The sequence below is a fragment of the Antrostomus carolinensis genome, unplaced genomic scaffold (assembly GCF_000700745.2).
Source record: "Antrostomus carolinensis isolate BGI_N321 unplaced genomic scaffold, ASM70074v2 scaffold33290, whole genome shotgun sequence".
NCBI classification, from domain to species: domain Eukaryota; kingdom Metazoa; phylum Chordata; class Aves; order Caprimulgiformes; family Caprimulgidae; genus Antrostomus; species Antrostomus carolinensis.
Genome location: NW_010289660.1, coordinates 15,690 through 30,447, shown reverse-complemented (window position 1 = coordinate 30,447; position 14,758 = coordinate 15,690). Strand labels below are relative to the sequence as shown.

Genomic DNA, 14,758 nt, shown 5'->3' with positions numbered 1-14,758 from the left:
GCTGCGTGGTGTTTGGCTGCTGGCCAGGACAAAACCACACCACACTGCAAGTCAAAGATACCTGGCTATATGTATCTGATGTTTCTGAAAATCAAGGCACTCTTTGAAAGGAATCTAAAATATTTCTTATAATGGGGAAAAAACAATTCTGCCTTCACTAACACTAATATAATTTCATAAGTTTAGAGTAATTTTCTCATAATTAACCTAAAGACAAATTGTATTTTCATAGTAATGTGGAAAAATTTTCTCTAGGGTTGTGTCAATGTGCAAGTATTTCCAAGAAAGTGTGAGGGAGCTCTCCATCAGCTATTACACTACACTGCAAAGACGCAACTATGTGACACCAACTTCATACCTAGAGTTGATTCTTACCTTTAAGACTCTGCTGAATAGCAAAAGGCAAGAAGTTGACATGATGAGAACTCGTTATCTTATGGGACTTCAAAAACTTGACTTTGCATCTTCACAAGTAAGATTCACCAAATATGTGCCATATGCATACTTTAGTATGGGGTCTGTATAAGCTGATTAAAACTTATAAAAATAAAACTTATAAAATTCCCTCTTCACTACATTCATGATGCCATTGATAATTTTCTATAGAAAGCCAACAGGAAAAGTTATATTACTGCTTAGTCATTTTAAGAAGCTGTGATATGTAAGTTTGGATTATAGCATTTAATAGAAAGATAAATTAAATTGATGGTATTCATTAAATGTTGAAGGAATAAATCTTACAAATTTCATTATTTTCTCAAAGTTTTATATGGAGAATCCATGCCTCGGCATCCTGGTACCTATTACCCTTTTCAAAACAGGGGAGAAGTTGAAGAATGTTGTAAGACAAGAATAAAAAAAAAATAATTCCTGAGTAGATTCCCAGTAGGAAATTGATCAGGTTCCAGGTAAATAACCCTCTTTTTCAGCCCATGTGATCCAGGGGTTGATCTTTCCAAGATGCAAGTTAAAGAGGCTTCCACATACTTCCTGGATGAAAAAGAACATTTTGCAGCTGTCACAAATTCTGTGTTTCCTTACAAGTTTCTTTTAGATTTTGCTTTTCACCTGCACAATAAAGGATTATGTGGGGTATATATTTCCTTATGTTCATCAGATTGCAGAGATGCAGAAAGAACTGACTGCCCTTCAGCCTGAACTGATTCAAACTTCTGCAGAAACGGACAAAATGATGATCAAGATTGAAAAGGAAACAATTGAAGTAGATGCAAAGAAGGAACTAGTGTCAGCAGATGAAAAGGAGGCGAATGAAGCAGCAGCTGTTGCTAAAGCTATTAAGGTAGTGTACAAGGGCTTGAGCCTGGAGCATGATGAGTTCCAAGTCTTTCCAAGTAAATGGGAGTTGTGATGATGTGTTAATGGTATGATCCAAGCTCTTAAAGTAACAAAGTTGCAAGAGATGATGAACGAGATGTTTCCTAATATAAACAAGGTGGTTTATGGCTGTTTGCAGTATGACTGTACCTCACAGTACTGCATAGCTTCCCTTTCTAGTTCACATCCCAAAAGCTGTATAGCTCTTATTGCTGTACTAGTATATTCTCCTTCTCAACACATTGAATAATGAGGTTATGCTGTTTCCAGGCCCAAAGACAGTTTGTTTAGAGTTAGCTGAGGTAATTTGGCATAGTGCTGCATGGAGCCCTATTAGGCATAACCTAAGAGATGTTGCTGTAGCCAGATGTCTGTAGCGCAGAATTTCCCGTGGGAAGCTGCAGGATTCCTCAATATATTTTTTTTTTTTGTAATTAGTTGGAAATGTCAGTGGTAGAGAAGATAGATAATTACAGATATCTGAGTACATTATAAATAATTTAAACTACACAGTATATGTTTTTACCTGATCAGCACTGTAAGATTTAACTAAGAAAAACTGCATCTAACCTGTATTTTAATTCTCTTTGTCAGACCAGAGAGACTTTGACCTTGAAAGCTTCTCTGGCTTTTTCAGCTATGAGTTCAGTTTGTGGAAGTTGCTAATTTCTCTACAAATCTTCCCTCTTTAAACTGCACAGACAAATTGTGAAATGTGAAAAGTAGTTTTCTGTCTGAGAAACACATTGTTGTGAAGAGTCTTTTTATTAGGTATTTAGAAGCAGAGAAGGTTCTCTGAGGCTGTGCTGTAGTGGGGTAATCAGGTTGCAGACGTGGTATTGTATGAAGGTTTACAGGCTTCTGCCCAATGTCTTAACAGGATGAATGTGAAGGAGACCTTGCTGAGGCCATGCCAGCTTTGGAGGCAGCACTTGCGGCTCTTGATACCCTGAATCCTTCAGACATCACTCTTGTGAAATCCATGCAGAATCCACCTGCTCCTGTTAAGCTTGTCATGGAGAGTATCTGTGTCATGAAGGGAACTAAACCAGAGAGAAAGCCTGATCCAAGTGGCAGCGGTAATGACGCAGTGTTTGTTATCCCAGCCCTAGGGATGCTTGGGGTACTGCTGTGTTGTAGTAGTGAAGTGTTTCTGGCGTGAATGCAGCCATGTGCACTGAAAGTGTGTTTTGCTGGCAAGGACTAATAACTACACTGAATAGCTAAAAGCTGCTTTTGCCTTTGTAAGGTACTGCCCTTGCTTGACACTGTTGTACCAGCTTTGTAAATATGATCCCAGGTGCCAGCACAGTAATTTTTTCAACTTGCTTTGACCCAATCTTGAGATTTGCATGCCCTTGAGCAACTCTGAGAGCTGGAGATGTGCTGTGCACCATTCAACTGTATTTTCCCCTCTGATCCCTGCTACCAAACTCTATCAGTTACACTGGGAGACAGAATTCTAGCTATACCCCTGCCATAGGTGATTGCTCTAACAAGCTCTTTCTGTGTGGGTTATGTTGTTACTGTGGGATTGCACAGGATTTGCAAGGTAGGAAAGGGAAGAGACCTTTTTTTCCCCTTTTCTTCTGCCTTATGCCCCCACAGTTCAGCCCTTCATAATTGAGAATAAGAATTCTATAAATGTCTTTCATTCAAAACTGTCTTATCTAGATTAGGAAGGCATGCTTTCACATAGCTACTTGATTTATCTAATAAAATATGCTAAGAAAGACTGCATAGTATTTTGTTTCCCTTATTTTGCTTGTTTAATTTAGAATTAACATGTAATTAATAAATATGACATGGGTTAGTGATGCTGAAGTTCCTCTCTGAATTTCTTTAGGTAATGACTTTCCCAAACTAGTTAACAGTGGTTGCATAATAAAATTCTGTTGCAAAATCATTGATGTTAATTCTTCATATTATGTTTCAAGTATTTTTTTCAGATTGAACGTGCATGTTTTAAGCCTGATTTTAGGTTTGTGGTTTGTTTTTTGGTTTTTTTTTTTGCAATATAGGTAAAATGATAGAAGACTACTGGGGGCCATCTAGAAAAATTCTTGGGGATCTGAAATTCCTTGAGAGCTTAAAGACTTATGACAAGGATAATATTCCTCCCGCTGTAATGAAGAGAATTAGAGAGAGGTTTATTGATAATCCAGATTTTCAGCCAGCTGTCATAAAAAATGTCTCATCTGCCTGTGAAGGACTATGCAAGTGGGTACGAGCCATGGAGATCTATGACCGTGTTGCAAAGGTGGTTGCCCCAAAGCGTGAACGTTTGAGAACTGCAGAAGGATTACTGGAAGTTCAAATGGAGAAGCTGAAAGCAAAACAAGCAGAACTTAAGGAAGTAGTTGATCGCCTCCAAGCTTTGAATGATGAGTTTGAGAACATGAATGACCGGAAGAGAGAATTAGAAAATAATATTGAACTCTGCTCACAAAAGCTTGTGAGAGCTGAACAGCTAATTAGTGGTCTTGGTGGAGAGAAAGATAGGTGGACAGAAGCTGCACGATTATTAGGAATCCGGTACATAGACCTTATAGGAGATGTGTTGTTATCATCAGGAACTGTGGCTTATTTGGGAGCCTTTACTGTAGATTACCGTCTAAAATGTCAAAAGCAATGGCAAGTCCTGTGCAATGAAAAGAAAATACCGTGCTCCAGTGATTTTAGCTTAAGTAATACATTAGGGGATCCAGTCAAAATCCGTGCATGGCAGATTGCTGGGTTGCCAGTTGATTCTTTTTCCATTGACAATGGCATAATTGTTTCTAACTCAAGAAGATGGACTTTAATGATAGATCCTCAAAGGCAAGCTAACAAGTGGATAAAAAATATGGAAAAAACTAACAGGCTATCAGTTATTAAATTATCTGACACACATTATGTGAGGACACTAGAAAATGCTATTCAGCTTGGAACACCGGTCTTGCTAGAAAATATTGGTGAAGAACTAGATGCTTTCATAGAACCCATTTTATTAAAACTAACTTTCAAACAACAAGGAGTAGAATACATGAAATTAGGGGAAAATATAATTGAATATTCAAGAGATTTCAGGTTTTACATAACAACCTGCTTAAGAAATCCTCATTATCTTCCTGAAGTGGCTGTGAAAGTTTGTCTGCTCAACTTCATGATTACACCTTTGGGTCTTCAGGACCAGCTTCTTGGAATTGTAGCTGCAGAGGAAAAGCCTGAGCTAGAAGAAATGAAAAATAAAATGATTATAGAAAGCGCAGCCAACAAGAAACAACTAAAGGAAATAGAAGATAAAATCCTGGAGGTCCTTTCCAATTCAGAAGGAAACATCTTAGAAGATGAAACAGCAATTCATATTTTGTCTTCATCCAAAGAGTTATCTGAAGAAATCTCTGAAAAGCAAAAAATTGCTTCTGTAACTGAGATGCAAATAGATTCTACTCGAATGGGGTATAAGCCAGTTGCTGTTCATTCAGCTGTTGTCTTCTTCTGCATCTCTGATCTGGCAAACATTGAACCTATGTACCAGTATTCACTGATTTGGTTCATTAACTTGTATGTTCAGTCTATTGCTAAAAGCAAAAAGAGTGAAAATCTAGAAGAGAGAATTAAAAATATAACTGAGCATTTCACAATAAGCATCTATAATAATGTCTGTCGTTCACTGTTTGAAAAGGATAAGCTGTTATTCTCCTTCCTTCTGACAATAGGCATTATGAAGGGAAAAGACCAAATAGATGATGAGGTTTGGCGTTTCCTACTGACAGGAGGTGTTGCTCTTGATAATCCTCACCCCAATCCAGCTCCAGATTGGCTATCTGACAAATCGTGGGCCGAGCTCGTACGTGCGTCTAGTCTGACAAACCTCCAGGGACTAATGGAACATGTAAGAGAGAATTCTTCAAAGTGGAAACTAATATATGACTCTGCAAGACCCCATGAAGAAACCTTCCCAGATCCGTGGAGTGCACTGATGGGTTTAGATCGCATGGTTATTCTCAGATGTTTGAGACCTGACAAAATTATCCCAGCAGTGCAGGAGTTCATTGTGGAAAATATGGAAAGAACATTTATTGAACCACCTACTTTTGATCTTGAAAGAAGTTACAGTGATTCAAATTGTTGTGCCCCTTTGATTTTTGTATTATCACCAGGTGCTGATCCTATGGCAGGTGAGATTGGTATTTAATTTTTTTTTTTTAAATCTGGTTAAATGTCACTGAGTGTGACAAAACTGCTAATAGTGTAGGCCCTTTAATTTGATTTTTAAAGTGTCTTTAAAGTATAACACAGCAGTGATGGAATATCAAACACTTGCATCTGCCCATATATAAACAATGATAGTAAAATTGCTAGAGGATGCAATGAATGTAGTGGTGATGAAATGTCTAGGTCTCTGAGCAGCAATTTAGGGATCTAACAGCTTGTAAGATCCAGACCGGTTTATAATTTATGATTGCATTACAGTTCTTTCAGTGGGTGTTTGGGACTTGCTCCAGTCTTTGTTGCAACCCCTCCTCCAGAAAGTTTCCTCCCTCTCAGTTACTAATTAAGTGGTCTATATGACCGCACTTAAAAATACATCTGTTAAATGTTCTTTAAAAAATAACCACCCAGATTATTTTTAAACCTGGTTTTCTGCCAAAAGAATTGTAATATGGAGCCATACTGTAAGGATGTATTTCCAGGAGGTACTGGTTTTGATGGCAAAGCTGGAGGGTTATTTTTAACCAGATCTAAAGATCCAATTTACAGCTCAACCCCCATTAACAATTGTACCCATACAACTGAGAGTAGAGAGCTGTAGTGCAGGCTGGAACTGAGCACACAGGGCTAAAGGACAGGATAGGCATTTAACCTGGATAAGTTTGGGGGGTTTTTTAGTATTACTTTATACTCCTAAATTTTAGCATATACTGCAGAAACACAGTGACTAAAACAGCATTTGATACTACTTATGAGTTGTTGAGGTGTTTTGTTTTTTGGTTTTTTTTTCAGTTGTGTAAAGTATTTGTTGACTTTTGCCCCTTTAATTACTTTTTACATTATAAAAATGATTAACGTAACATAGATCTACTTTCTAATAGACTTTGTTTACATGTATGAAACTTTCCATCGTAGGTTTGCTAAAATTTGCTGATGATGTTGGCATGGGAGGCACAAGCATTCAAACTATTTCACTTGGACAGGGCCAGGGCCCAATAGCAGCAAAAATGATTTATCAGGCTATCACTGATGGAACCTGGGTAGTGTTACAAAACTGCCATCTCGCAATTAGCTGGATGCCTGCTCTGGAAAAAATCTGTGAGGAAGTTATAGTGCCTGAGAATACCAATGATAAGTTCAGGTGGGAGTTTTAATATTTTGCTCTTTTTAATGGGAGTATTTCTTGTTTGCTGAAGACACTAGTAAAAATAAATTAAATTTCATTTGTGTGAACAATGATGTATAACATTCATATCGTCTATGTGCCGTGATAAAATAAAGATACCTAATTAGGATGTCATCTTTTTTACCTGTCCAATATAATCTACTTTATGCCTGCACATTAGAACAAATTTAGATGTTATCATTATAGTTAAGCAAGTAAGAAAACTTAGTCTTTTGCAGATCAATATTGAGGATTTGTCAATATTGGTGATTTTTTGATAATGTGCTTTTAAAAATTATTTTCAGGTTGTGGTTAACTAGTTATCCATCAGAAAAGTTTCCTGTTAGTATCCTCCAGAACGGCATCAAAATGACAAATGAGCCTCCAAAAGGAGTTAGAGCCAACCTTCTTCGATCATACCTTAACGACCCCATCTCCGACCCTGTGTTCTTTAGCAGTTGCCAGGAGCCAGAAATGTGGCAAAAACTGCTGTTTGGCCTTTGCTTTTTTCATGCTATTGTGCAGGAAAGGAGAAACTTTGGCCCACTAGGTAAGTTTTAGATTATTTTGCAGGTTGTTTCAAAAAGATTAGTAGTTTTGAAATACATTGTTGGAGCCTCTCTGTGAAAAGGCAGTATTGTTGTTACAAATATTACAAGAGTGCGATCTGTATTTCACAGAACATTAAATAAAGTTTAAAGGCTGGTACTTGCAGGGATTCTTACTCAGGCAAAGCTATTTTTGAAGTTACTAAAGTGTTACCCTGGGGGAGCACTGGAAAGTACTAGTTTTCCAAGTAAATATATTATACAGTAGTTAAATTATAGCTTAATAAATTATTAATTCATTACTGTAGTTCTTACTAACCATCAAATCCAGTTCTGTTTTAAATTTTTATAATTAAAGATGCATCATCTTCAGTTCTGCTTTTATCATTTATGTGTATGCTTTGTTTTATCAAAGCTAGTGCATATGTTTGCTTGGTGTGAAACAAATTTGTGTAGCTGCAGTGTGTTGTTCATAACGCAGCAATTAAAAAATATGTATTAGTAAGATCTATGCTTCAGCTTTTTCTACAGTCTTGAAATATTTAGAGAACTGTATAGAATTTCTACATAAAATGTAAAAATATATGGATTTATAGATTCCATTTTTATAACTATATAAACCTTACACTCTCCACTGGTGTGCATGAAGTTCTCAGCCTTCCATTCTGACTGAGTCTGTCTTGGTCATAACAGGTTACTGTTATAAAATATTATATTTTGACTGAAAGCCACTGTCCTTATTTTAATAGGCAACTATTTAAGTAAATGCTAGACTGCCAGTATGAAAATACCCGTTTGTTGCTTTAGAGGAAAAATATAATTTCTGTAAGTGATGAAGGGGTCATTTTCAAAAGCAACATCTACTGCTTAATGTGACCAGCTGTCTGGGGGTAGAAGGATAGTTGCAGCAATAGCCCTATTTTTTGTTTTGCACTAGGGGTATAGGTTTTCTGAAGGATTCTTTTATCTGGAGTATGCTCCTGTGTGGTTTTTTTATTGTACTGTTACTCAGAATGTCATATACAAACAACATTAATAGATGGGAAGATTGATTGAAAATTAAAATCAATCAATGAATTAAAACTCCTGTTCTTATAGTCTCCAGATTGCAAGACATTAGCTGAAAGTACCAAGCAGGTCTGTGTGCTACTTAAGATTAAAATACAATTTTTCAGGAGTGTGTGATGCCAAAATGCATGTGCTTATGTTTTAATTATATAGAATGATGGCAATAGTGCCTTAGGATACAATATTGTTATGGAGTCATATTGTCCCTTGTGTGATAAACAACCTGGTAAATTCCAGGGCTGCTTCTAGGTACTGTCTGGCAGCTGTACTCTTCAGCTCTGTAGTAGCAGGATAGTACCAATACCATCATTTCCTGAGCATGGTTATCAGTAAAGTGCACCATTGCCCTGTGTATCTCTTCTGAATTGAACAGGTTGGAATATTCCATATGAGTTCAACGAATCTGACCTCAGAATCAGTATGCGACAGATCCAGATGTTTCTTAATGAATATGAAGAAGTCCCATTTGAAGCTCTGACATATCTAACAGGTACAGGCATTACACCCTCTAACATGTGCTAGGCTCTTTCAGCTGGTACAGTGATAATCTGATGGGTTATTGACAAATTGAGTGGATTCCATTCAGGTTTACTTTCTTGGCCTTCCACATACAGACAAGTTGGATCTCAAACTCTCAGGTATCATTGCTATCTTGGTTCATACATATCTAGAAGAATTACTAATGGTCCAGGAGACTTCCTGGACTTTGTTTCATATAAAATGTCAAATAAAAACATCAATGGCCTCTGTTTCACCTTAGCTGATCAATCTGATCCTGAGACAGTACGCATTGGCAGTTTACCAGAGGATATGATAATACTCATCAGTTTAAAGCAGAAGGTGTTTACTTGTGTAAATAACTTGGTTGGTGTGGCTATTCAATTCTCTTTCTCCAGAAAGATAGCTGCTTCTTTGCACCTCCTTTGTCAACCTTATAAAGAGCATTCCTGATTTTTGCTAATATGATGATTAGCTTTATAAAAAAGAATTTCAGGAGTCAGGTTTAAAGTAGTAACTGTGAGGTTTTAGCTGTTTTCTGTACTTCACATCAGCGTAAACCTCCCTTCATTGCTTGTCCATTACTTAAATCTCTCCAACCCCTTCTGTGCAGGGGTGTTGCATATTTGTGATCCCTCGTTTTCTACTAGACATATGTAATCAGGTTAAATTTGCATGAAAGGAGCGGGACAAGGATCAGCTATCAGATTTTGACAGTTCTAAAAATTTGCATGAGAATTTCAAGCAAAAGAGCTGTCATTTAAAACATGAGATTATTTACTGTGGCATGAGTACTGGTTTCTTAGACCAACTCACAGTGTTCCTCAAACCTTTCATTAAGACCCGTAAATTTGGCCCATAGTTCCAAAGGTGTTAAAGTGCCTAATTTCCGTTGAATCAGTTGAAGTATAGGTCCTAAGAACTTCTGAAGATCTGGAGTTTCAGAACTTTAACTTACTGGACCTATATATTATTGCAAAACAATTTTTATTTGTTCATTAACTTTCAATTTTTCATCCTGGTTCTCTTTGTCCATTCCCAGGGGAATGTAACTATGGAGGCAGAGTAACAGATGATAAAGACAGGCGTCTGCTCCTGTCCCTTCTTTCCATAGTCTATAGCAAGGATATAGCACAGGAGAAGTATATGCTTGCAGCTGGAGATGACTACTACATACCACCACATGGTCCATATGAGGTGAGAAGATAACAGATGTAAATTGTCTCTGAGTTATTAGGAAAAACCTTATCTACACTGTACTTTGATATGCTGAATACAACAAATAGAAAATAAAAAAAAAATAAGATCACAAAGCCATGCCAGAATATATCTCATGTATGAAATATGAATCTGGTACTTAACTTCTAACAGCCCCCAATGGAGATGTAGTGATCAGCCAGTGTTCTGTTTGTTGACACAAAGAGCCACTCTTGTGCAGGTTCCTGGTACAGTTCTAGAAAGCCAGCAGGAGTCAGGCTTCAGGATTTTACAGGGTACTTCTGCACCCTCTTGGAACCACTTCTGTCTTGAAAGCAGTGATCAGGATGAGGAGGTGGAATGACCAGTATATACTCAATTTTCATCCCCTTTTTCCCTTTAACAGCTGCATGGAGATAATGAATGTGCTCAAATCCCACCTATTTGTGTAGCCTGCAGTTGTAGGGGTGATACATACGGCATTCTGCCCTCATCTGTGACTCCTACCAGTGCTCCTTGTATATTTGTAATGTACATTCCTTCCTCTTGCTTTCTCTTGCTACTTACATGAGGATGGTAAGAACAACTCCTCAGTGAGTCTTTGAATCATTCAAAACTTCTATATTTATCTCTCTGGACTGAGTAAGTAAATTGCTGAATGTGTTTAACTGGGAACTAAAGTGTGTCATTGTAAATGGGAAGGTTCTGTCCAAGTTGGGTTTGCTGATCATTTGTGCATACAGCATTGCATGATTTCTGGTATCTAAATGTTTCTTTTACAGTCTTACATTGAATACATACGAAGCTTACCAATTACAACACACCCTGAAGTGTTTGGACTTCATGAAAACGCAGACATCACCAAGGATAACCAGGAGACAAACCAGCTTTTCCATGGAGTGCTCCTAACTTTGCCTAGAGAAGCAGGGGGAGGTGGCAAGTCCCCTCAGGTAATGGGAAAAAAGATCAATTTGCACTCTGGAAAGGTGTCCTTTCCTGTCATGCCCAATGTCTCAGAGTAATCCTACACCTCTCATCACATGACTGTGGCACTGGGAATAGATGTGAATGTCCCTCTAGAGAAGCAGACAGATTTGGCATAGAAGAACCTTTAAAGGTGGAAGATACCCTAATGACTTTGAATAGAAATAGATTAATACCACACAACCCCACCCAGCTGAGTAGAACATGCAGTTTGAATGTTTCTTGCATATTTAATGTTTTAAAATAACAGTGAAGTGTGCTTCACTTCAGTCATGAATTGCAGTTAGAGCACAGTTAACAATCACAGTTGGTAAAGCACCTCAAATCATATCCATCTCTAGGCAATTTACAAGTATGACATTTAATTCCAGTCTACAAATTCAAATGAGGAGGTTCATGCACTGGCCTGACTTCATCCAGCAGTGGTTGTATGACCTTCCCTGCCATTCTCACTAAGGGACAGACTCCAGAATGCCAGGAAATTATATCAAGTTATTCAGCTATCAGGCAAGCACTACAAGCCCAATAGAGGCAAGAGCCATCTTCCTGGTGATGTATGGGCTATAATGACACTTGCAGTCTATGTTATTACTCATTGAACACTTGGTTTTTGAGCATGTAAGCATTATTTCTTCAGGAAAATGGACTAAAATACCTATGTAGTTATACAGGAAAAAATATAAAATCTATACTGTTTTGTGGAATTTGTTGAATAAAAACAGAGGGAAAAAAAGGGTGATTCCTCATCCACTGCAAACTTGTGATTTCAGGAAACTGTTGAAGATTTGGCACAGGACATCCTATCCAAATTGCCAAGTGGCTTTGATGTTAAAGAGGTTATGAAGATATACCCAGTACTTTATGAAGAGTCCATGAATACAGTTCTTAGGCAAGAACTAATCCGATTTAACAGGTATGGCTCAGGGTTTTGTGTAGCACTACTAAAACTGAAATATGATTGTGTTTATCAGTGCTAGCCAGTTCTAAGCCTTTTACCATGCATTGTTCTTAACATGATAGATTCTGCTTTGGAACCTTATTAAAAAGACTTGAAAGCTTCAGCTGACTACCTGAATATCAAAATAGTACCTATATTCTTGGGGTATGAACTGAAATCAGATTTGAGTTTGTTGTGTTGAGGTAGGGCAGCCTACTTTTTTCTTTTTAAATCATACCCAGGCCCCAATATTCACAGCACACTATGTTAATTATCGTCACAATCTTAAAAGCTCTTGTCACTTGATTTCCCTTGTCTAGAACAGGAATTTTCATTATTTCCCATTTCTCTGTGTGTCTTTTTTCTTTGTTTGCTTTTCTGAAGTTAAGTAAGGTTTTGATAACTACAAGTGAGATGAGGAATTTCTGACAGGACATTCACCAGATTTAATCGGCTCTGCATTCACGTTGGACTCGGAGGTCTTTAGCTGGGTAGTAATAAGTAAACAATGACATGACAGGTTTGGTTTTTTTTTATCTGAAGGCTTACTGAAGTTGTTCGGAGCAGCCTCATTAATTTACACAAAGCCATTAAAGGCCAAGTGTTGATGTCATCTGAACTTGAAGATGTTTTCAACAGCATGCTAATGGGAAAAGTACCATCAATGTGGGCTGCCAAATCCTATCCATCACTGAAGCCACTGGGAGGTTACGTGTCTGATCTCCTCTGTCGTTTGGTCTTCTTCCAGGTATGCTAAACTGAGACTAACAGGTCTAAAGACTCAGTAGTTGAAAAGCTGAATGGGTAAACTGTGTATCAGTACTGTTCTCACTCAGCAATACCCTTATGGCTCCAGATTGTGAACTACTTTCACATGTTCTTGACCAAGTATATACTGCATTAGCAGCATTGGAATTAGCTGGGCAATTGCTCAGCAGGGTGAGTTGGGGGTATACTCCTTTGATGCTAATCCAGTGCTGCATTTGGTAGTTTCCATTTTTCTAATTCTAGATGATGCATTTTACTTTGCATTGATGCCTTAATGTCCTTTGCTTAAAGGACACTGAACCAGATGTGAGGATGCTTTAGAAACAGTACATAACAGGCACTGTTAAATTTTATATATATCACTGTAAATATCTTTCAAGTTTAATAAGAAGTGACACCATTTCCACATACTTTCTGAACAAGCTATTTTATTCTTTATTCACCTTTCCATTATTTCCCTTGCATTCTTGGTACTCTCTTGAAATTACTTAAAATTTCAGATGCGCCTTAAATAACTGAGGTACTGAGATGTAGTGGAACCCCATACAAGGCAGGGGAGGAAAAAGCTAGAAAGATGCGTCTAAAAGATTTGTATAAGCAGTAGAGTTTCCTGTTTGCTTGATCAGGGTACCATATGGGCTTCTTTTGACTCCAAATGGCTTGGAGTACTGTGGGGACATTCTGCCCTTGCCTTATTTTTCTTACTGCCTTTGTCATATCCAATGAAGATACTGGCCCAAGATCTACTTGTCTGGCATCTTTGTACTGTAATTATTTCTTCTACTTAGGATCTGATGTGTTGGCTGTAGTGAGTGCCCACAGAATGATCGGTGAAGACACTATGCAAGAAAATTTGGCCTTTTATCATGTTAGGAAATTTGGTGTTTAGAAGACTGTAAAAGAGGTTATATTGATAAAAGTGTCCAAATTAAGTAATTTTTCTGGTGTTTTGGGTTTGTGGGGGTTTTTGTTGTTGTTGTTTCGTTTTGTGTTGGGTTTTTGTTTGGTTTTTTTTTTGAGGGGAGGTTTGCTGGCTGTTGTCTAGATTTAAAATATGCTACTTTCTGAAATTTCTTTCTTTCAGCAGCACTGAGTTCTGGCTATTTCAAAATGAGTGATTATTTTTGTTGCCATCATAAATAACTAACTTCTGTGATTTGTTGTCTCTGAAAAATATGTAACTAATGGTAGTATCCAGAGAGTCCCATCAAGGTTTAGATCTCATTGTGCTTTTCAAGTGTATCTGAAAATACATTCCTTCTCTGGTAAACTGGCACAGTGAAGCCACAACTGTATTTTTTCTTACATTTGTTTTTTCTCTCCATATTCAGGATTGGGTCATCAATGGGCCGCCCACAGTCTTTTGGCTTTCAGGATTCTTCTTCACTCAGTCTTTTCTGACCGGTGTTTTACAAAACTATGCCAGAAAATACACCATCCCAATTGACCATATTGGATTTGAATTTGAGGTAAGAAAATGCAGAGGAATTTTGTTTTTCTTGAACAGCTTGAAACACGTTCTGGGGCAGCAAGGAATAGAGTTTTCAAATGAAAATAAATTTTATTTAAATGAGTAATTTCAGACTATCACTTACAGGATTTAATATTCTGTGGATAAAAATAAAATCAAGCAAATGGTTTAATCATTCTAGGTGATGAAACAGGAGCACACAATGGAGAAAATGCCAGAAGATGGGGCTTATGTGAGAGGCCTTTTTTTGGAAGGTGCACGATGGGATAGAGAATCCTCGGTAATTGGAGAATCACTTCCAAAAATCCTTTTTGATTCTTTGCCCATAATTTGGCTGAAACCTGGAGAAAGTTCCAAATTTCTTCATATGAACATCTATTCATGCCCTGTATACAAGACAAGTGCAAGAAGAGGTGTCTTATCCACTACTGGACACTCAACCAACTATGTTCTCTCAATTGAACTCCCTTCAGACAAGCCCCAGAAACACTGGATAAATCGAGGTGTGGCAGCACTATGCCAGTTAGACGACTGAGAGTATGTAAATCGAAACACTCGTATTTTATTATTAAAAGATATACTTTACTCCC

The 14,758-nt window shown here is 37.5% G+C and overlaps 1 protein-coding gene across 1 annotated transcript; it reads left to right on the top strand.

Moving 5' to 3' along the window:
* Positions 1-255: 255 nt before the first annotated feature.
* Positions 256-14,758, top strand: DNAH3 (dynein axonemal heavy chain 3; the record flags this gene model as incomplete). Its single annotated transcript, XM_010171151.1, has 13 exons — positions 256-472; positions 1,118-1,300; positions 2,216-2,414; positions 3,357-5,498; positions 6,448-6,673; positions 7,003-7,247; positions 8,687-8,803; positions 9,854-10,008; positions 10,791-10,958; positions 11,763-11,905; positions 12,473-12,677; positions 14,029-14,166; positions 14,350-14,758. Coding segments are annotated over 13 exons (4,492 nt in total), but the record flags the coding sequence as incomplete, so codon positions are not given.